Raw genomic sequence first — 22229 nt, 5'->3', positions numbered from 1 at the left:
TTGCCTTTGTTTGGATTGTTTTCTCCACCTGCAGACTTTACCTTTTCCAACATCTCTGCATCCTAAATCTTTTTTGGTGGAGATAGTGCTTCAGAATCATTCGAGGAGCTTAAATATACACAACTCAGGCCCTACCACAGACCATGTGTCTCTGCTATCAAAACAGTCTCTAATAGGCCAGAAAAATGCATTCCCGCCTGGGGGCGATGAGGCTAAACTCTGCAAGAGTTAGAGAGCCGGCCGGAATAGCTCAATAGAGCTAGTACACCGTGGCCGCTCACTGTGATCCCAAAGTTCAAGATTTCGTGTTGGGCTCTAAAATTCTGTTGTTCTATAGCGATGAGAGATCTTGTTGTGGAGATTATATGAGTGTAGAGAAATCAAGTTGAGAGAGAAGCATCGCAAGGAAGAAGAAAGGGGAAAAAAAAAAAAAACCACCACCACACGCGCCCAACGTGGGGCTCAAACCCACGACCCTGAGATTAAGAGTCTCATGCTCTACCGACTGAGCTAGCCGGGCGCTTCGAAAACAACTTTTCCCTAATATAATATGAGAATACACAAATTCTTCTTGGACTGACTGGGAATATAGGATTCTAGATTTTATTTGTTTTTGTTTTATAAGTAAAATGACATGAAACTCAGAGAATGTAAGCATTATCTGAAACGATTAGCATGCATTCCATCCACTTTCGTTACATGTTCCCTCTTCCCCCCATTCTCACCAACCTGTATTGATAGACCACAAAATGTTTCCGGGATCCAAGAGTCGGAATCTCTGAATGCTGTAAGAGTGACTCCAACTCCGGCACTTCCAGAGCTGGAGACCTGGTCGCCAACGTACCTCCAAGCACAGTCTCAAAGGGCCCAGGTCCTCGAGCCCAAACACCACGTCCTGGGCCTTCTCTGTAGCCCATTCAGGCGTTCCTCTCCTGTTTCCGTCACCTGTCAGCTCTTGCTCCTCTTGCCACACTATGTGGATGTGGCCCTGAAGATAATCTCTGCGGTTTTCTTCCTCTTTTTCTGGCTCCTTATGCTTGTTCATTTGTTGTCCTTCTCCATAATCAAGTTTTACACATACAGAAAAGGGAGAGGGGGAGGGGCGTTGCAATTTTATTTTAATTTAGAATGTTTGACAATCACTGGAATAAAGGATCTAGTGATTTTTGTATGTTTTGTTTACCACTGACCGCAAAAGTTCATGGAATAGAATAGATGCTAAACAAATACCTGCTTAATGAGTGTACCAACAATGCGCTCTAGGAGGAGATAAAATGTGCGCTTTTCAATAAGGAAGCCGAACTCCTGAATGAGGGGGGAATACTCAACTCTATACTGACAGGAAAGCCGAAATAACTTGTACAAAGGTTTCCAACCCCCATCTTTATAGTTCAGTGTTTGATTTTTCCATTTAAATCTGTTTTTCTGATGTGATGAATGCATGATGGATGACATTGAATTGAGATGTGACCATAGTCTTCCTATACTTTTCATATGATCACAACTGTGGAGTCAGAACTCCTAGAAGAACCAGAAACATTTGCCCTTGCAAGAGTCACTGATAGAAAACTCAATAAAAGCCAAAATTGAAAAATACTTGTCTCTCTTTTAATCAGAATTATCAAGTTACTTATCGGGATCAAGCACATCCAGCGTACACATTTCTACATGAAGGTATAGCAGTTTTATTTAATGGCAGCAGTACCAATTTCCGTTGTGTGAGAAATTTAACACTGAATTAGAAAAAGTTCAGTAGCTCAGGCCGACAAAACTCGGGCTCGTCCGGGATTTGAACCCGGGACCTCTCGCACCCTAAGCGAGAATCATACCCCTAGACCAACGAGCCACCCACAACTAGTGTTTTTCTAAATACACTAAATATTGAGTAAGTTTCTGGGTTTTTTTTGTTGTTGTTGTTGTTATGTTTTGTTTTATTTTTTCCTTGTGCTTTCTTTCATGTATAGGTGTATATAACTATAACCGACGTTTTCCTTCTCTCTTTCTCTCTCTCTCCCTTTCCCTCCCTTCCTTCCTATTTTTAAAACCAGGTCTACGTGGCTCTCAGAACTTGCCTGGATTCTCCCGCAATCCAATCTGTTTTAAAGCCTTATTTCTCAAAGGTCTCCGGCTCATCCTTTGTAAGAAACAACCGGGACATTTGTTAAAAATGCAGAAGCCTGTGCTCTTTCTCAAATCTAGCGAGTCAAAGTCTCTGGGGCAAAGGCCCAATAAGCTGCATTTTTGACAAGCTCCCTAGTTAACTCATCTACAGCTGTAAGCGTGAGGCTGACGGGGGTCCACTTGCGCGTTCCCCAAACCCACGTGGAGCTCTTGGATTGATCTCAGTATTTTCTACGGAAAATAGTGAAAACTGGAGAAAACTCACTCAACAGGATATAAAGCTGTGAGGTCGTGAATAAATAAAGGAAATTAGCTGTACAAGGAACAAGGGGATACATAATTAAGGTGCTGAAAGTGGGTTTTGGTGGAAAATGAGGCTGATTCAAGGGGCGTAACATCAAGAAATGGACAGAACAGGGGGACTACCGGCGTTGGCCAACCTGAACCAACAGGTTGATGACAGAGGGCAAGGTAGATTCTGGAAAAAGGCTTAGTCCTTTCTTACCTGAGAAATCAAAGTAACAAGAGAATACTTCTCTCAGGATGTGATTCCTCCCTCGATGTGTGAGTGATGATCTACTGGAATGGGAATCAGCAACCGAGCAATCGGAGATCATCGACGTTATTAGCACTGCCTTCTCACACTTGCCCCGCATTTCAGTAACTGAAGACATCCATGTTTTTCAGACTATTTCGAGGGCAGTTTTTGGCCGCTAAACAAACTGGTGACACTGTTTATCCTTTTAGTGAAGTTAATAACTCCTGAGGTGTCCTGCTGCTTTTCTGCTTCTATAGGGCAAACTTTCAGAAAACTCTGAATTGCGAAGATGGGTGCTCTGGACTTCCCTAAGATCGTTTGGACTTGTGGCAAAACATCACTGGTGGAGATACAGCTGGCTCTCTTGTGTAGGGCAGTCGTGGGGCAACTTCTCTTTCCTTGTGTCTGGAAGAGTAGCCTGGACAGGGAGAACTGCGTCGTGGAAAACAAAGCGCTGGCCCGTACGGGGATCGAACCCGCGACCTTGGCGTTATTAGCACCACGCTCTAACCAACTGAGCTAACCGGCCACCTACTCACAGAGACCTTCAAAGCCTAAACAAGAAGTTGTTCTGGTTCTTGATACCTTTTTTTTTATTGCAAACCGTATGATGCATCCGAGCTGCTGAATTCGCCCACACCAAGCTAGACTTCGTCCTTTTTCCAATATTTATCCTATTGTTTCGTGCCCTGACGCAGCAACGTGGGGCTAACAATACCCCCACCCCCGCTTTCTGTGTTTTTAGGCCAAGATTATTTCTGCCTTTAACGGCCAACCAGACGCCACAGATAGCCGTACATTAATGGGTCCCGGGCAAATTTCCAGGTTGCTCCTCTTTGGCCATCTCTCCGTTGGGTGTGTTATTCTACGTTTCCAATTTCATTCGTGTCACATAAAGATATCTCAAAATACCCTAAAGTTATCCTATTTCCTTCTCTACATACACAGTTCTGTACTCAGTGGCTAAAAGAGCACTACAGGAAATTAATGAAGAGGAGGATATAAAGTACAATGATTCGATATTTTAAAAATATAATTTCTATAGAGGAAGACTGGCGGAGATGTTAGCTCAGGGAAAATCTTTCTCTGCAGAAAATCTATGTACAAATTCTGATTGCGTGGGTAAAAGGGTCTGGAGATGCCGGGGATCGAACCCGGGGCCTCATACATGCGAAGCATGCGCTCTACCACTGAGCTACATCCCCGCCTCTGCAACGCCGGCCTTCATCTCTCTCCCAAACACTTTGAATCCGAGTTTTTTCCCTGCAGTGCTAAGATTTTCTGAATCCTGAAGCTAAATTAGCCTTTATTTATTCAGCAAAATCTTGAAATGGCTAATAGGGCAGCATTCATCCATATTTCAAATGGAGGAAGCCCTCCAGCCACCGGACCCTTGTCAAGCACTTAACCTCGAGACGGAAGGATGAAACTAAATACCTGGAAATCGGAGGAGAAAAAGGAGAGTGGAACTCTCCTTTAAAAACTTCTTTCTTTCCTTTTTTCTTTTTCTCCAAAGACAGCTGAGACTCAGCACAAAATCAAACCACCTCTCCGGCCCTCGACCCATATTCAGGAGTCCAAAGTGCCGCCGAAAAGGTGATTCAATTACTCCTTAAAAGTGCTCGTTTGGGCCCAAAAGTAGACTGTTTGGAATATTTCTCTGAGAAGCCTAGGAACTGATGGCCAGCATTCTGTAGTTCTTGACTGCCCTGAATTCTATATAGTGGAGTATGTATCTATATATACAGTATCGATATATAGTATTTATCTATATATGTAATATACCGTATATCTATACTATATAGAGAGAAAGATAGAATTTAGGGGGATATTATAATTAATGTAATTTGGTTAGATCTCGGTCTTAAAGAAGATCTTCCTTGTGGCTGAGTTTCTATGCTAATTAGGGTATTAACAAGCATTTCCTGAATGACCAGCTCGGAACAGGAATCACAGGTGCAATTTCTAAAAGCGCTTTCAAATACATAGCTAAATTCACTATAGTTGATATGTGGAAGGGGCCTTATGTGAGCCCGGATAGCTCAGTCGGTAGAGCATCAGACTTTTAATCTGAGGGTCCAGGGTTCAAGTCCCTGTTCGGGCGTTCGTGTTTTCCTTTCCCACGCTGAGTTTTTATCCCAATAAACATTAACAGAAAGGAAGCGAATCTCAAATAACAGGATGGTATCCCTAAAAACCGAGAGGAAATCCTGACCACGGCATAAATATCATAATCTAGAACCTGTTTGGAAGATAGAAGGGCCCTTTAGTAAGGTGGCTGGAAGCCATGGAGTACAAAACATTTCATCTAGAGCACGAGTAAGTTTCATTGACAATGGTCACAGGTTATCAAAGGTCAACCTCTTTCTTAAAGGCAACAAAAGCACAGGACTGCTCCTTCTTCCCCAACTTGGTGTGCTCCCTTTGAGCCCCTGCTTTGCTCAGCTCTGGTGACGCCCAGGTAAACTGCACAGAGGTGGTAGTGCTAGCACTCAGAATTCATGGCCTAGAGGCAGTGGTTTCCAAACTTTTGGCCATGACCAGTTTGAAGTTTAGTTTACATCTGGACCCAGACACACACATGTAATAGAAACAAAAGTTGACTGAATTACCAGTTACTCTTACCACATGCACTACATTCTGATATTTCAGATTCTATTTTAGTCTTAAAAATGCTGGATGCCACCCACCATTAAATTAATTTCACATCCCCCTCATTGGGAAACACTGGGTTGTAGGATAATCATAAAGATGACATGTAACATATAGTACAAGGCAATGGGTGCTGTGCTGAGTAACCTGCCTGATCCACTCCTTCCCCTAAATCCAATCTCTCTCCTAGAGTGACCCAAAGCCTCAAGTCACCTGAGCACACTGCCACCAACACCATCTCTGCCCTGCTAGGAACCAGTGAAGAAACAACTCAGCAGCCCTTGATCGAGACTTCATTTGGTAATTGCCCAAAGCAGAAATCTCATCCTAATGGATCCAAAACATAACAGAGAAATTAGATTTTACCTTGCTATTAAAACTCATCAAACGAGCTACAAAACCTCTGGAAAAAAAATAATAGAACACTTCTCGTCGGATGCCTTGTTGGCACTGTAGGCAGCATGTCAGCCTCATAATGTGAGGGGCTTGAGCTCAGTCCTCAGACAAAGGGTAGCATTTTGTAGCCAGAAAAATACTGCAGAAGAAGTAACCCGATGTGATTATTGTTGCTATTAGAGTCACACAAGAAATATGTTCTTTAAGCACTCGTCACCTTATGCTTTGGTGAGGCCACACAGCTGGAGATGAAAGCTTTTCCTGTCTGTAAGGAAGTTCACTTGGGTTGTGACCCCACAGCTTCTTTACAATGCTCAGAACTTATTCAAAAGAAAAGGAACTTCCATTAACTTTAATTAAACACAACAGGACAACTGTCTCTCACAACCTTTTTAAAATAAGTGGTGGGAGGGGGGGTCACAAAATTGAATATTAGTTCCAAAATGATTCCCACATGGCCTCAGAGAGTGTGCCAAGCAGTAAAATAATAAATTTTGAGCTGTCACACTGCTTGAGAAGATGAAGGACTTACCAATATGTCACTATTTATAGTTAGATGAGGGCCAAAAGACTCCTTTTGTTTTCACAGTCTTTGGGGGATAGAAAGAGAAGACAACCACTTGAACTTTTACATTTTGCAGCTTAGATCTTAGTGGGCTAAAACACCAGTCCTATGTTGATTGTTATACATGCTCCAACAACAAGGATCCACCTGGCTGCAATTGCTTGATTGATAGACTTGCCACAAATGTTACTCTAATTCCAGGAGGCACGTAATTTATATATTAGATAGTTACAAAATGGCACTGGATTAAATTAACAGACAAATTCTATTTCCATTCTATACTATTCTCCTGATCTCTAAACCTGTCTCCATTAGCCTGGATATCTTCAAATGCCTAAAACTCAAGTAGTTATAATCATTTGCTTTATCAGTCAAAACCAAATGTGTGGCTGGCACCCTCCATTCAAGAAACCTGGCTACCTTGAGGTTGGTGCCTAGAGGAACAAGCTACTAAAAGTTTCCATGGGTCGTTTACCCTTCCATTGGGCAGGTTGAGTTTAGACAAACCTTCAGATATAAACTTCCCAAGCCACACTATCAACTACACTTCTTTTCTACCATTTATTAAAATATAAAACATAGAAAAAGTATACAAATAACAAATGTAGCCCTCAACAGCTCTGTGGAGGTTCTTTGAATCTTCTCGTCTGTCAAAGCAAACTGGTCTCCCTCCTCATTTTTGAAATCTTGTGTGCCCTCCATCCAACTCATCCAGTCTCCGAAGACTTTGTTAAAAAAAAAAAAAAATCAACGAGTGAAAACAACTCATTGTTGGGAGATAATTCTTCATGGGTCTCGCACATTTTTGCATGTATTGCTAGGGAGGCACTGACTGCCCTTCGTTCTGGATTCTTTTCAAGGAAGCTCATAGATGATAGCAAACACCTTTGGAAGACAGAGATAATGTTTCTCTCCAGAGCAACCGGCAGGCATGCTTACTGCCCATTATAAAGGAATTGGGATCCCTAAGTTTAGGGTTTCTCTCTTGTAACACAACCCACCGCATGTACCAATGCCATGGTATTGCCCTCGGGGAATTGGAGCCAGACAACCAGAGAAAAAGTGCTGATAATCTGACTATTGCTGGAATAATAAACTGTTCAATGTCCCTGACCCAGGAGTCTTGTGAATTGCACCAGCATTCATGAAACTGTGTGTGACAGGCTAACTTAAGGTGAGCACGCAAATTGGGTAAAATCTCAGACCCTTCACGTTTCTTGATACTCATCAGTCCCCCATCTCTCCTCTTCCTTCTCCTGTATTCCTTATCTTGGTTAGTTACACAACCATCTCATAAATTCCAAAGCTAGAAATTCAAGTGTCTTCTCAGACTCCTTTTTCCTCACCCCACTCCTCCATATCCAATCCATCCCCAAGTTCACCTTTTAAATACTTAAGAGGGAGGGGTGAAGGGAATTTTGTGACTCTCCTTTCCTTTTCTGCTCCCATCCTACCATCCAAATTCAGGTCCTTGCCATCTCTTGTGGGGACTATGGCAATTGTCTTATAACTATCTTTTTTACCAAAGGAGACAGCTGTTCTGCCACATCCTCTTGAAAGTCCTCATTTCTAGGCCTGAATAAAGCAGTATACTTGAAAGTCAGGAAACCTCCAATTCCAATATCCTCCTTCTAATTCAACCATGTAAAGGCCAACTGACACAGGTTTTTGTGAAATGCAAATCTCATTAGGCTTTTCCCCAGGGCTAAAATTTTCAAGACAAACAGGAAAAAATCTAAAATTCTTTGCACGAGAAAGACCCTTTCTGAACTGCTTTGCCTCTGATATATTTCTCCCCACAATCTCCTTCTTTGCTCTTATGCTTCATCTAGCCTCAACTTAACCTGTGGCTGCCAGAGCTGTGGAAAGATATGAGAACTTTCTAGGAGTTCTTCCCATCAAAGGTCATCCTCGGAGCTAAATCCTTTGTGCAAAGTTGCTTTAGAGTGAAACCATGAAGTCAAACCTGGGAGCTTTTCACTTTTGCTTTTTTCTACTCTTTCCTTAGATGGGAGAACTTTTTCTTTATCTCTGGAAATGTAACTGGGGGCCCTCCAGGACCAGTTCAACTGATCCCATGTCTTATCAACAGAGTGATTAAGAATTGTCTTTCAGAAAATCTGCAAAGGCATGAATCCAGAACATGAACAAAAGAAGAAACCTTGGAATGACAGCAGAACCAAAGATCTTACTTTCCACGGAACCCGACGACTGAGACACAACCAGAACTTGCAAGTTGGACCCTTATCAGAAGCAAGGGGTCACTTATTCAGGAAGATCCAGTGTTAAAATTCCTTCCCCACCTCATCATAAGTGTTTAGAACCTGATCATAAATGTTTAAAACCTTACCATAAATGCTTGAAGCCCACCAATCAAAACCTGTCCCACCAGCGTTTCCACGTGCCATATTGTTCTCCCTAACCTCTTAAATTTTGCCCCAAATCCTGAATCAGGGAGACAGATCTGAGGCCACACGTCCCTTGTTCTCCCTGCAGATCTATCTCACAGAATAAAGCTGATCTCTTTTCCCAAAGGCTGATGCTGTAATTAATTGGCTTATTTATATGCATTGGGCAAGTGAACTGCAATTTTGTGCGGTAACAGAAACTGAATGCCTTTGCTCTCTGGTGAGGTGCCTTGTAGCCTTGGCACACAATCGAAGCTCTATAAATGTTTGCTGAATAAATCAAGGAATTAATCTGTAAAATCATGTCATCCTCCCTGAAGCCTCCCCTTTCTCCTCACTTTGCCACCCTGACTTCCTACACCCACCAAATTTTCCCTTCCTTTATACCACAGCTGGAGTGTGTGGACAGCGCTCACATCTAAATGACTGAATTTATATATACATATAATAATTATATATATTAGTTATATATTTATATATATTAGCTAAGATTAATATAGTTAATAATATTGTATTGCATATTTGAAAATTTCTAAGAGAGTAAAACTTAGAAGTTCTTATCACAAGAAAAAAATTTTTTTGTAACTATATGTGGTGATCGATGTTAACTAGACTTACTGTGGTGATCATTTAGCAATGTATACAAATATTGAATCATTACTTTATACACCTGAAACTAACAATGTTATATGTCAATTATGCCTCAATAAAAAAAAAGTGACTGAATTAGTGGGCTGAACTCTGATTTATCTTTGTGCTCCCTCAAGACTTCATGTGATTAACTTCATCATGGTCACCTAGAAGAAATTTGAACAAGTGCAAGAAAAGTAATAATAAAATTACTAATATCTACATTTATGGAGGGACTTTCAATGTGCCAGCCACTGTGTTAAGTATTTTTGCAGGGTTTCTTAACTTAGGGACTGGTGAACTCGATGGGAAAAAAAATGTACATCTTTAAAACCTCGAACCTCTAACAGAAATTTAGCATATCCTTCACATGTGAATGTAGGCAACAAACTACAGTCAGAAGTACCTGTGGCTTTGTCACGAGAAAAATCACAGACATTTTCATGTCTCATACTTGAGATATGAAGCATGTTACAAATACTCATACTTAACTATTTGGAAATTGCAGTAGTCATGAGACGAGTCTTGATGCTTAATATTTAATACGTTAATGAAGAAGCAGACATATTACTATGTCACAAATCTTGTTTGATAACTGTTCTGTAGTATAATTGATTTTCTTTGTTATCCTATGTATGTTTTGAATGCTTTTTAAAATATAATTTTGAGAAGGGCTCCATGGGCTTCCTCATACGGCCAGAGGGCTCCCAGGCACCTAAAAGGCACCGGCACGGAGACGACCTCTGGGTGCTGGCAATCCCCTTCACTAGAGGGGACTTGGCCCTAGAGCCCGGGACGCGGAGCACGAGCAAGGTCTGCAAGGGGTCTGAGGAGCAATACAGGGAAAGAGCTTCACGGTGCTAGCCGCCCTCCCCGCCTGGGGACTCAGGACGCAATCCAGAGCAGGCAGCGCGAGGTGACACCGAGAAGTGGGGACCTGCAGGTGGCCCAGAACCGGTCGGAAGTGCGTCCGAGCTGTGCGGCCGCAGGGGCGGGGCATCACTGCGCCGGTCTGGCCGCGTCCTCGGGCAGTTCAACTAGGGTGCTTGTAGGTCATTTTTTATGACCCAGCGTGGAAGCCATTGGAGGGTTTTGGAGAGGAGTGACGTATATTTTACAAGGATCATTGTGACCACTGTTGAGAACAGAACGAAGAGGGACAAGTGCGGATACGGGAAAATAATTTTCCCTCCCTCTTCTTTCCAACTCTTCCAGGACCAGTGCCTGTTTTGAGTCAGAAATTTGATTACTGAAAACTCTGGATCAGTCTGGCTGTTTCATGTCAGACACCCAAATTCTCAAAATATTTATAAACCAGGATGTTAATTTATGAATTTACAGATAGGAATGTAAGTGCCAAATGGATCAGAAAAGAGGGCAAGGAGGTTTAAAGGCTAATTTATGATTTCCTAACTTGGTCTTCCCCACTTCAGGAATATATGTCTAAAAAATTAGCATCCTGTACAGAAACCATATCCCTTCCAGCTTTCTGTTGCTAGAAATGCAATAAAATGCTGAATTCCATATGACCACTTTCACTCTAGAATTTATTGTCCTTTCATTACTACTCTTATTTATTGGAAATTACAACTGTTTAGTTTATAGAATATTATTACTTTCATTTGATTGTTTCCTATTGGTATCTTGGGAAATTCTTAAATTTTCTCAGAAATACCAAATTATTTTTTTTGATGGATTACATTTGAGATTTATACCAGTGATGTTTCCAGCAATGAGGAGCCTTCTAGGCCCTGGAGTTATAAATGTGGATCTTAATCAGGATTTTACTACTCACTGAATGACCTCAGGGCAAATTATTTAATCTCTGTTTGACTCAGTTGCATTAAATGTAAAGTAATATGGGGATATATAATTCGACTCATAGAGTCATGGAAATACAAATATGCATGCAAATCACTGGGCAGACAGTGTTTGGCAAACAATAAGGACTTAATAAGAAATATCTTATTATTGTAAAAAATCTAATATTTGGTTATGCATTTAAATTCTTTTTTGAATCAACAGTTTATTGAACATCTACTATGTACTATATTCTCTTAACATCTTTGCAAATGTTATTACTCTTACTAGAAGCTTTTTCCCCACTCCTTGGTTGACCAATTCCTATGTGTTCATATTGCTGCTTAGGTGTCAAATGCCCCAGGAAGTCCTCCCTAATACCTCTTCATGCTCTGGCATCAGGGTTAGTCTCTTGCAGTATCACAACCCTGAGCACACTACTGTGTGATGACTTGATTGCATTTGACTTTACACTTTGAATGTCTACTTTTGATCCTGATCTGTTGTTGTTTGGCAAAGAGAAAGCACAGATAAATGTTTGTTGTTTACTGAATAAAATGAGGTGGGAATAGTTGAGCAGAGGAAGGATGATAATACAGCTTGATAAAGGAGAATTTCCAGCAATTCAGTTGTGACAGTCATCTAACTGCTCTTCCTCCTTCAATTCTTCCCCCCTTTCAGACTGTTGCCCATTCATCAGCCACACACACACACACACACACAAACTTAGATTGTGTCGTTTCTCTGTTCAAAACTCGAATGGTATCCCATCACTTAGAAAAATTACAGCCTGGAAAGTCTACCATTTTCTGGCCCCTGCCTATCTCTATAATCCTATCAGCTACCACTCTTACCCACCCTCACTCCAATTCAGCCACTTCTGCCTCATTCTGCCTCAGCATGTCAAACACATTTTCACCTCATCTCTTCGCATTTGCTATTCCCTCTGCTAGAATGCTTTCCCCTCATATTCACATCTCTTTTTCCTTCACTTCATTAAGTGCTCTGCTCAAATCTCATCAGTGGGGACTTTCTTAACCACCCTATCTAAATAGCACCCACTTACATTTGTTCACTTATGGCCCCTTGTCACATAAATTTGTGTATTTTCTGCCCTCCTTCCAACTAGAATAAAAGCTTGGTGAAAGCAGAGGCTGTTTCGTTCACTGCTGTATCCCCAGCATTTGGACAATGCTTTGCATTAGAAAAGGGAAAACAAGGTATATGGACCGTGAGGAAACAAAATTCTTTGCATATACAGAATATATGGTTATCTACGCAGAAAACTCAAAGAAATATACAGACACGTTATAAGAATTGAGAGTTTAGCAAGGTTGCTGGATACAAAAATCAACTTTAGCTAAAAAAAGAAAATGTAGTAACTAAAATATACCATATAAAAGAACATCAAAAAGTATAAAGTCCCTAGGAAATATTAACAAAGGAAGACATTTATGGAGAAAATTAGAAAACTTTATTGAAAGACATTTAAAAAGCCTAAATAAATGGAGAGCTATACCATGTTCATGGATTGGAAGACTCAACATTATTATTAATCGATAAATCCAATAAAAATTCCAACATTTTTTTTTGATTGATTTAGAACTTGTCAATCTAATTCTAGAAGTTGTAGGGAAGAGCAAATGGCTAAAAATAGCCAAGATACTCCCAAGGAAGAAAAATCTGATGTTGATGTTGGAGGTGGAGGTGGAATTTGTCCTCAGATATCAAGACCTTTTTCTAAAGTTGTAGTACTCTGGATTGTATCAGAGTACTGCCACAAGGTTAGACAAATTGACCAGTGAGTCAGAACAGAAACCATCAACAGACCCACATAAACACACAAACTTGATTTATGAAAGAGCCAGTGTTACAGCTCAGTGGGGAAAGGGTGAACTTTTCAGAAAATGGTGCTGGGACAACTACTTATCCATATGGAAAAAATATATATTGAACTTCTGTCTCACACTTTTCACAAAAATCAGTTCTAAAGACTAAAGATAAATGTGAAAAGCAAAATTGTAAAACTTTTATATGACAGTAAAGAATATCTTTACAACTTGGGTAGGAAATGATCCCCCCTACCACCAAGCCAACTTGTATCCACCTTCATAAGATATTTTTCAAAAACAGTTATTTCCAGCAGGACATGGGTTACAATCCATAATATTTTACAATTTCCAAACTCTCCTCCCCAAAAAGTCAACAGTCTTCTGTTGCTGCTTTGAACAGGAAAAGTTTTCAGAAGGGGTGGGTATTTCACACGAGGCATGTAAGAGCTTTTCACATGTCATTTCTGACTTGGAGAAAAGGAACTAAAAACCCCAGGATTATCAATGGGATAATCCACAGACTACAAACAAGAATCTTGGCTCTTTTGAGCAACATCATCTCGTTGTCTTTACCAGAAGGCCTGAGTGTTATTACCCAACACACCTGATTTTAGGGATTCTGGTTTTCTGAAACCATGACTCTTGGTTTCAGAAAGTCAAGTGTATGCTGATGGCATCAGGAAAGGCAAAGACACAAAGTATGCTTCCCCACACTGTAAGGCTTGTGAGCCAAAGTGGCTGACTTGTGTGCGAATGTCAGAGAATCTCTCCTGGGAACCAAGAATAATCTTCAAAAATGAGGATAGAAAATCCTATTTTCCCCCATTTTAATCCAGCTTCTGAAACATTCTATTAGTGGTATTTGCCCTTTCCACAAAAGACAACACCAAAGTGTCCTGTGTGCTAACAACATAACTTAAAAAGAAAAAATTCTACATATTTATAAAAGTTGATTTAAAAAAAAATAGTATTTCAAACAGCAGAGTCACCAGAAGTACAGAGCTATCAAAAAAGTACACTTCACTTGGCATCCTCGGTGCCTTCTGCTTTCTGTGACTGGACCGTGGAGGCATCTCGGTTTTTCGCAGGGTTGTTCCCGTCCTTGCCACCATCTGCTTTCCCCTTTCTCCCTTTGGGCAGCTTCTCTCCCTTCTTTGCAGGGGTCTTTTTAGGCCTGGGCTCTGGTTTTGGGGGGGCAGGTTTAGCAGACAACCGTGCTGATCTCCTCTGTGGCTCATCTTTCACCTTCACTTTGTCACCTTTAGCATCCCCTTTTGCCTTTCTCTTGGGCATGGTGGCAGCAGTGCTTGGTAGGTGGCTTTGCCAGTCCAGAGGGCTATTCTGTCTTCCTCACACTGCTCCTAGAAAGAGTTCTTTAACAAGACACAAAAAGTATAAACCGCAAAGGGAAACACTGACAAATTTAACTACATTAAAATTAAAATTTGACTATATTAAAATTAATAATATGTGTATATTAAAAAAGATAGCATAAAAAAGATATGTTACAACCTGGGCAAAGATACTGATAACACATATAAATGACAAAGGATTAGAATCCAGAATATATACAGAATTCCTACAGATCCATGAGAAAAGGACAAAATGAAAATTTAAAAACAATGGGCAAAAGCATTAACAAGTACTTCTTAGAAGAAGTATCAATGGTGAATAAGCACATAAAAATATGCTCAACCTCATTAACAATATGGGAAATGCATACGAAAATCACAGGATATAACATTTCACACCCATCAAATTGTTGAAAACTACATTGTCTGACAATATCAAGGGCACAGCAGATGCGAAACAATTAAAACATTTACACACTGCTGCGGTATGTGTTTATGTGTGTAAATTAATGTATTCACTTTGGAAAACAACGTGGCATTATCTAAACCAATTTCACTTCTAGGTGTTTACCTAGAGGAATTCTTGGAGGTGTGCATAGGGGACCCCTACAAGAATGTTTATAGCAACTCTGCAATTTCAAAAAACTGGAAACCACCCAATGTCCTTCAATAGTAGAATAGATAAATACATTTTGGTAATATCTATGCCAGAGAATACTATTCAACAGCAGAAATGAATAGATTACAGCTACGTACATGCAAAACATGGATGAATCTCAAGAACATAATGTTGAGCAAAAACAGTAAGTTGCAAAATATGTATAGATCCCTTTATAAGTATAAAATTAAATGACATGTTTAGGCCACAAGCATGTAGTAAAACTAAAAAAAGCAAGGGATAAATATAAACATCAGGACAGTAGTCACATCAGAGGGGGTTGAGAAGGGGGATGGTGGTTGGAGAGGGCATGGGGGTAAGTCCAGAGATAAGGGAGTGGGGGTAGCATTTTCTTCCTTGAACTGGGAACGGGGAGTGGGGAGAGGGAGGGACATGGCAAGTGTACCATTACTCTATATTTTACACAGAGAAATTTTATGTGTCTACTCAAGAATTAATAAAAACTACTTTAAAAAGGTGGGTAGCCCAGAGCAGATTCAGGGCTACATAGAAGAGAAAGTGATTTATTTTGAGTTTGGGTAGTTAGGTCCTGGAGCTAGGCCAGCATGCATAAGCACGGTGTGACTTTTTTAAAGCTTTAGGCCAAGACTAGCTACTCACACCTTCTGTTCACCTTTGAAAACGTTTCCTGGGGACTTCTGTAACCCTAGGCCCTGGCCTACTCCACGAAGTTTTATTTTAAGAAAAAAAGAAAATATTATCTTGTCTCTAAATTGCTCCAAAGTTTTGTTTTGTGTTTTTGCTGGACCTCACCATCTAGATATAGTGGGCAAACACGGTTCTTGAGCAAACTTAGATTTGATTTTTATGTTCCTTGGCTAACAAAAGTGACCACCTGTAAATGGTGCTAAAACATCAAATTATCTATTTCTTTCCCTATTTCTTCACTATGACTAGAATTTCTGGAAATTTTGCATTTTTCCTTCCTTCTTGAGAAACAGAGGGAGAAATGAGAGTTAGTATAAAGAAGAGGGAAGAATCAACGTGGGAATGTGCCTTAAATCAGTCATTACTTCCCTTGGTACCTTATAGGAACTTTGGAAACAGGGATTAAAATTGAGAGAAGAAACAGTTCTAATCTAATGTTGAACAGCAATTCACTGAAAAGCTAATGTCAAATTAGCTGGACCCTTGTCTTCCCTTACTGTGCTCTCCCCTTGCCTCTAAATACAGTATTCTAAATCACCGAGGGGCCAAAAAGTCCCTGTTGCCACAGAGACACGCTGCAATTCTCCTGATCCAGCTAGACCTGACCTGCTCTCTCCTGAAGACATCTTTCCCTAGATATTACCTGCATTTACCCCTAATTTCAGTCCCCCTATCCTCTCTTCCTAATAACCACCAAAGAAATGTTTGAACAGTTCTTAGAGAATAAAAGTTTTTTTTAAATCCAAATTTGGACACAATAAAGAAAAAGAATTTTTAAAGAAAACAATTGAGAAGGATGCCAGAGATCACACAGGTCAATTTTGGGTATGGTGATGGTGTGCCCAGTAAAGGAACAGGCAGGAAAAGACAACTGTTGTTGTTGGGTTTTTTTTTGTGTGTGAGGAAGCTCAGCCCTGAGCTAACATCCATGCCAATCCTCCCCTTTTTTTTTTTTGCTGAGGAAGATTGGCCCTGAGCTAACATCCATGCGGATCTTCCTCCATTTTACATGGGACACCGCCACAGCATGGCCTGACATGCAGTGCGTTGGTGCGAAGATCCACATTATGTGGGACGCTGCCACAGCATGGCCTGACAAGCAGTGTGTCGGTGCATGCCCAGGATCCGAACCTGGGCCGCCGCCAGCAGCGGAGCGCACGCACTTAACTGCTACGCCACGGGGCCAGCCCCAGACAGTGGTTTCTTACAGTGAAGTAACCAACGTTGAGAGATATCACTTGGTCTAAGATTAGGATGACTTGGTTTGTACCTGTTGCCCAAGTATAATTAGTAATAATGCTCCCTTTCCCTCTCAAAGTGTGCCAACTTGGACAATAAATGATAAGGTCACCCTAAATATTCTGCATATATTCTCAGAGGCCTTTCCGTTACCAGAGAATGAGAGAGGAAATCAAAGGGTGAGCTTTTGTTCTAGGACACACTTCCCTAAAGAATGGACACTCCATACCATTCTCCTATCATTCCATCCCAAAATTGTGTTTCTTAGTCCACGTCCCGGTATGGGAATGCTCACAGTCTGTTTCCTGGACTCAGTCTTCTTCGTGTGAGATCCCTTGCAGGCCATCCCAAGAAGGGGAGCCATGATCACCACATGTCAAAGGCCGAAACACAGCAGGTGACAATAAAGATAAATTCAAGGAAAACAGGCCACTGGCTGAATGCTGTCTCTGAGTATATGACTATGGATTAGTTCCTTGAGACTCACCTTTAGGAAGCTTATCAGGAGACCAGGTGGCTGACTCTCCAGAGACCTTACAACTGTAGGAGACAGATCCACAAATAATGAAAAAGGGCCATCAGGATAAAAGGTCATTTCATTTCATTTCCATCAAGCCCCAAGGGTTGGGGAGGGAGGTGCTCTCACCACACAGTGGTGTTAACATAAAAGAAATTATTTGAGGTAGAGTACAGGGGATTTTTTTAGGGCAATGAAACTATTCTGTATGCTACTGTAATGGTGGATACACAACATTATGCATTTGGCAAAACTATAGAACTGTATACAAAGAGTGAACCCCAATGTAAACTATGGACTTTAGTTAATAATAATGTATAAATATTGACTCATCAGTTGTAACAAATGTACCACACCCACGCCAAGTTGTTACTAATAGGAGAAACTGAGGTAGAGGAAGAGGAAGTATACAGAAACTCTCTGTACTTACTTTTTGCTCAATTTTTCTGTAAACCTAAAACTGCTCTAAAAAAATTAAGTCTGCTAATTAAAAAAAAACATATTTTAAGAATTAAAAAAAGAAATAATTTGTTAGGTAATAAAATATAGAAGTCATAGGATTACAAATATTCCATCATGCATGTGAAAAAAAATTATTAACTGGCAGATAAATCTTATAAGTAACTTTACAACTTTTGGGAACACAGAGATAGGACTTTCAATGGCATCACCAGGGCAAGAAATTATCAAGACAGATACTGAGGTTATTTTCCCAAGATGTGGCAACAATTTTTAAAGTTTTAGGAATCTAACAATTCCCCTTTGTTAAAATAACACTTCCAAGGACAAAATTATATTAAACAGAGAACAGAACAAGTTAGTGAAAGTTTTGAATCTTTATATTGCAAAGAACTGGACTGAAATTCTTGTGAAAGTTCTCAATTTAACTCTTCATTTAACCAGATCACTTGTTTTATAATGTGGAAAGGTATCTCTCTCAGCAGCCTCAGGAGAGAGGGAACACCTGCTCCATTCTTTTCTGAAAATCCTGTTGTTACCTATGAAGACTTGCATTTTTTCATTAGAAAAAGACCTATGTAGTTTAAATTAACTGGCCGAAATAATTAAAAAAAACTAATAGTGAAATAAAAAGCAAATAATATATTTCTTCTGCAATAGAAATATGCAAATGATGAGTAAGATGAGGAGATGTGGGTATGCTAAAATCTTCTGTGGGGTTAACTTCTGGGAATTCCCCAAACTGTGTCAATAATGTACATAATGCTTCAATCTCTGTCTCCAGAAACAAGCTGAATTTGTGTCCCTGTCAAATTCATAGGTTAAAGTCCTAACCCCCAGTACCTCAGACTGTGACTGTATTTGGAGATAGGGCCTTTAAAAAGATAATTAAGGTAAAATGAGTTCATATGGGTGGGTCCCAATCCAATGACTAATGTCCTGATAAAAAGAGGAGATCAGGATACAGCACAAACAGAGGGAGGACCCTGTGAGGACACAGCAAGAAGGTGGCCATCTATAAGCCAAGGGGAGAGGCTTCAGGAGAAACCAAACCTGCCGACACCTTGATCCTGGACTTTGTGCCTCCAGAACTGTGAGAAAATAAATTTCTATTGTTTAAGATATGCAGTCTGTGGTATTTTGGTATGGCAGCCCTAGTAAACTAACACAGAAGAGTGTCAACACCTTAGTGACCTATAACACATCTTGGATTAGATTAATTTTGAGGTTTTCCCCAGCTCTCACAATCTTTTTTCCATGTTTTTTTCTCTTTCATCATGAATCTGTCTTCAGTGTCCATGGACCAAATCCCAACTCACCAAATACACACCCCAGCCCATCCCCAGCAAACACATGCAAGGCACATTTTTTGCAGCATCCTTTTGCTCCCTTGACTGTTACTGAACTGGGTTTCTGGGAGATAGTTCTAACTTGGGTTCTAGTCTCAATCTCACCCCAATGTCAGAAGGCCACCCTCTTCTCTCTGTCTCTTACTTTTGGTGAGATAGTGCCTTGGGGTTGGAGGGAAGACCCGGAAGAAGGTTACTAACACCAAGCTTAGGAAAGGGAGAATAAAGGCTATAATAAAAAAATAAAAGATCATCTGCAAGGTACAGTGTGCTACAGGAGCAAGAGGTTGCATAGTGACAGTCACTCTCCAGGACCTATCTGTTCTCCATCTTCCAAAGGAAGTATCAAACAAGGCAGGCAGCCTGAGCCTCCATTTGGGGTTAAGTGAGGGAGACTGGGGGAGGGAGGGGTATTAGGGGAAGGTGAGAGAGGGCAGAGTGTCTAAAAGGGTAGGGCTGCTGCTACATCTTGCCAGAATGCACCTGGTTTGAAAAGGAGAGCCATAGGCTTCCAAACAACTGTCACTCATCCGCAACCAGTTGGCTTAGGGCACTCAGCTTCCCAGCTAAAGTACTCCTGCCCACTGGCATCGAAAAGACAGAGAGGGCGAATCCCTGCCATTTCCTGAGCCCCTAAGATCCTTGCCTCCTTTCAAAACACCACACTAACTCGTTTGTATTTCTGAGTGGTATAGAGGGGATTTTAAATAAAAATGTCTTAGACAAATTTCTATTGAGCACATGCCCAAGCTTATTATCTTGCTAACAAGGGAACCCACAAGATGATAAAACTATGGGTCTTTCAGAGAAGGTATGAAAATGGAGGAGTAATAGGGCTGGGAAAGGCTACTATACAAGTAGCCTGTTTAAAAAAAAATAAAGAAAACAGCTCATTAGGTAAGGGTTGCCCTTTCTTTTCTTATGGCCATAAAACCATCACATTCATATCAGTCATTTGAGGGAACCTTGAGCAATGTGATCCGAGAGACTAGGCTTGGCTAACCCTTAGAAATAGTAATAACAATAATAATAATAATACACCTCAGAAGGAAATCCTGAGGATAAACCTGAGGCTATTAGGTGGAATATCAAGACTTCCTTCCCAGAAAAGCGTTTGATTGATCCAATGAACATGGAAGCAGGCTATGTGTCAGACAGAGGTCAGAGACCAAACACCAGGGCGCAAGGCCTGATTTTAAACTGGTGCTGCTACTAACTTTTCTCAACCTTCAAGGCAGTACGCAGAATCCACAGTTGGTCCATTTCTTAACTTTGGGATTTTTTTTTCCTTCTGACAGGGAGAACAGAAGGCCAAAGTGTTGGAAGGCTCAGCCCTTCGGTGTGCCCTCTGTGCGGGTGTCCCGAAGGTGAGTCCTCGTAAACTGGGGGGGGGGGGGGAGGAAGAGCCCAGGCCAGCCCCACCTGCCCGCCACCACCTCTTCCAGGCCACAGCCCTGCTGCTCCAATCCTTTTAAATGCCCTCTCGCCTCCCTTTTTTCTGCCCTCGAGCCTCCGTGGGGACCTCTCATCGCAGAAAGGCCCGCGATCTCTGTGACCCCACCTCCCGGATTGCGCCTTTCCCCGACATTCGCACTCGGAGCCCGGGAGAGAGTGCGGTTACTCTGGAGACGGGAAGGCAAGGCCGGACTGTCGATGCCGAGGTCCCCACTCACGGCCAAGGCCGGACTGCAGGGGGGGGTCCCAAGCAGATGGAGGGCGGCGGGACCACCCGCATTTTCCGGAGACTCACACTGAGGCCTGCGAGGTGCTCACCCGAGTCGCGCGGCCGTCCGCGAGGCGCGGGGCTCCCAGCTGCGGCCCTGGCCGCGCGTGCCCTCGGCTGGGGCAGGGCCGGCGCGCACCGCGGGAGAGTGAAGAAACGCCCGGAGCCGGGCACTGCTGGGAACAGGAAGGCCGGGGAAGCCGAGGATGCGCTTCCGGGGCTGCGGGCGGCGGGCCGCCGTGCGTCGGAGCGGGGGAGAGCCGGCTTCTCCCCTCGCGATAGGTGTCTCCGCCTCCCGGGCCGCGGGACTCAGGATCCACCTTGAGCAGCGTCGCCTCAGCACCATGGTCCCAGCCGAGCCAGACAAGAAAAGGAGAAGAACGTATTTATGAAGGCGTGAAAAATTTTAAAACTAAGTAAAATAAAATTTTAAGGAATTAGTTTCATAATGGGAGATGATAAAATTTTAAGGAATTAGTTTCATAATGGGAGAAAAAGATGTGTTTCCGCCCGGTTTCGAACCGGGGACCTTTCGCGTGTGAGGCGAACGTGATAACCACTACACTACGGAAACGCTGCGAGGGTGGCTTGCCCAAGTCAGTGGTTCTTCCTACAGAACACGCCTCTCCTGCCGGGACCTTGCAAATGTGCGTCGTTAATATGCGCGTGTGTCTGTGTACCGTTCTCAAACCAGAGAAGCGCAGACCAAGCTCCTGCAGCGATCTGAAGCTAAATCCTTAATAATTTATTCTGAAAATAACCGGATAGGGGAGAACAAAAGAGACTTTAATCTTTAGGAAGACCTTTCACTACTATTTCTCAATCTGAATGTCTATATTTAAATTTCTTCCCCTTTGCTTAATATGTTGCTTCAAACCCCTTCTTTAGCTGGAGTGGACTGGCGAGGCTGGGCATGACGCGGGGACAGCGCACGTTTGTCTGCCAACGCTTTGGTTAGCGCCACCGCATGGCCGGACGCAGAATTTGCTTTACAAAGGATTGATGGTCTCAGCTGGGTCAAAAGCGGCGCTTTCTTGCTCCTGAAACGTCCGGGCAAACTTCGCCTTGCACGAATTTTCTAAGCCCATCGAATTCCTCGGTGGTCGGCAGACGAAGGAAGTAAAACGACATCGCCTACACCGAGCCAGCCAGGAGTCGAACCTGGAATCTTCTGATCCGTAGTCAGACGCGTTATCCATTGCGCCACTGGCCCGCGTGTGTGCGTGGGTTACGGGCTGACGTGTGTTCAATGGAAACCAGGTAGTACCGGTCCACCCGGTAGGGTTTGTGCTTGGGCCTGAAAGCTGCGTTGTTCTCGATA

General features: G+C 42.0%; 1 protein-coding gene and 7 non-coding genes across 10 annotated transcripts; 1 reads left to right on the top strand and 7 right to left on the bottom strand.

Moving 5' to 3' along the window:
- Positions 1-447: 447 nt before the first annotated feature.
- TRNAK-CUU (transfer RNA lysine (anticodon CUU)) lies at positions 448-520 on the bottom strand. Its single transcript has one exon. It is a non-coding gene; the product is annotated as a tRNA-Lys (tRNA).
- A 1254-nt stretch (positions 521-1774) lies between these two features.
- On the bottom strand, positions 1775-1846 carry TRNAP-AGG (transfer RNA proline (anticodon AGG)). Its single transcript has one exon. It is a non-coding gene; the product is annotated as a tRNA-Pro (tRNA).
- A 1268-nt stretch (positions 1847-3114) lies between these two features.
- On the bottom strand, positions 3115-3188 carry TRNAI-AAU (transfer RNA isoleucine (anticodon AAU)). Its single transcript has one exon. It is a non-coding gene; the product is annotated as a tRNA-Ile (tRNA).
- A 604-nt stretch (positions 3189-3792) lies between these two features.
- On the bottom strand, positions 3793-3864 carry TRNAA-CGC (transfer RNA alanine (anticodon CGC)). Its single transcript has one exon. It is a non-coding gene; the product is annotated as a tRNA-Ala (tRNA).
- An 826-nt stretch (positions 3865-4690) lies between these two features.
- TRNAK-UUU (transfer RNA lysine (anticodon UUU)) lies at positions 4691-4763 on the top strand. Its single transcript has one exon. It is a non-coding gene; the product is annotated as a tRNA-Lys (tRNA).
- Positions 4764-12561: 7798 nt separating this feature from the next.
- HMGN4 (high mobility group nucleosomal binding domain 4) lies at positions 12562-21269 on the bottom strand. 3 transcript variants are annotated; one of them, XM_087438143.1, is made up of 3 exons: positions 20936-21087; positions 17348-17400; positions 12562-14315 (listed from the first exon to the last, which is right to left on the bottom strand). In XM_087438143.1, exon 3 carries the CDS (start codon positions 14233-14235, stop codon positions 13963-13965), a length of 273 nt encoding a protein of 90 aa, XP_087294269.1. In that variant the 5' UTR covers positions 14236-14315; positions 17348-17400; positions 20936-21087; the 3' UTR covers positions 12562-13962. The 3 variants fall into 3 exon arrangements, with proteins under 3 accessions (XP_087294269.1, XP_087294270.1, XP_087294268.1); XM_087438144.1 differs by having other exon boundaries at positions 20959-20977; XM_087438142.1 differs by having other exon boundaries at positions 14163-14315; positions 20959-21269.
- Positions 21270-21409: 140 nt separating this feature from the next.
- Positions 21410-21482, bottom strand: TRNAV-CAC (transfer RNA valine (anticodon CAC)). Its single transcript has one exon. It is a non-coding gene; the product is annotated as a tRNA-Val (tRNA).
- A 566-nt stretch (positions 21483-22048) lies between these two features.
- Positions 22049-22121, bottom strand: TRNAR-ACG (transfer RNA arginine (anticodon ACG)). The gene has a single exon. It is a non-coding gene; the product is annotated as a tRNA-Arg (tRNA).
- Between the last annotated feature and the right edge of the window lie 108 nt (positions 22122-22229).

Source organism: Ceratotherium simum, chromosome 13 (genome assembly GCF_057802395.1).
Source record: "Ceratotherium simum simum isolate JZ-2026a chromosome 13, ASM5780239v1, whole genome shotgun sequence".
Taxonomy (NCBI): domain Eukaryota; kingdom Metazoa; phylum Chordata; class Mammalia; order Perissodactyla; family Rhinocerotidae; genus Ceratotherium; species Ceratotherium simum.
The sequence above is the reverse complement of the archived record's forward strand: the minus strand, read 5'-3'. Positions and strand labels throughout refer to the sequence as shown.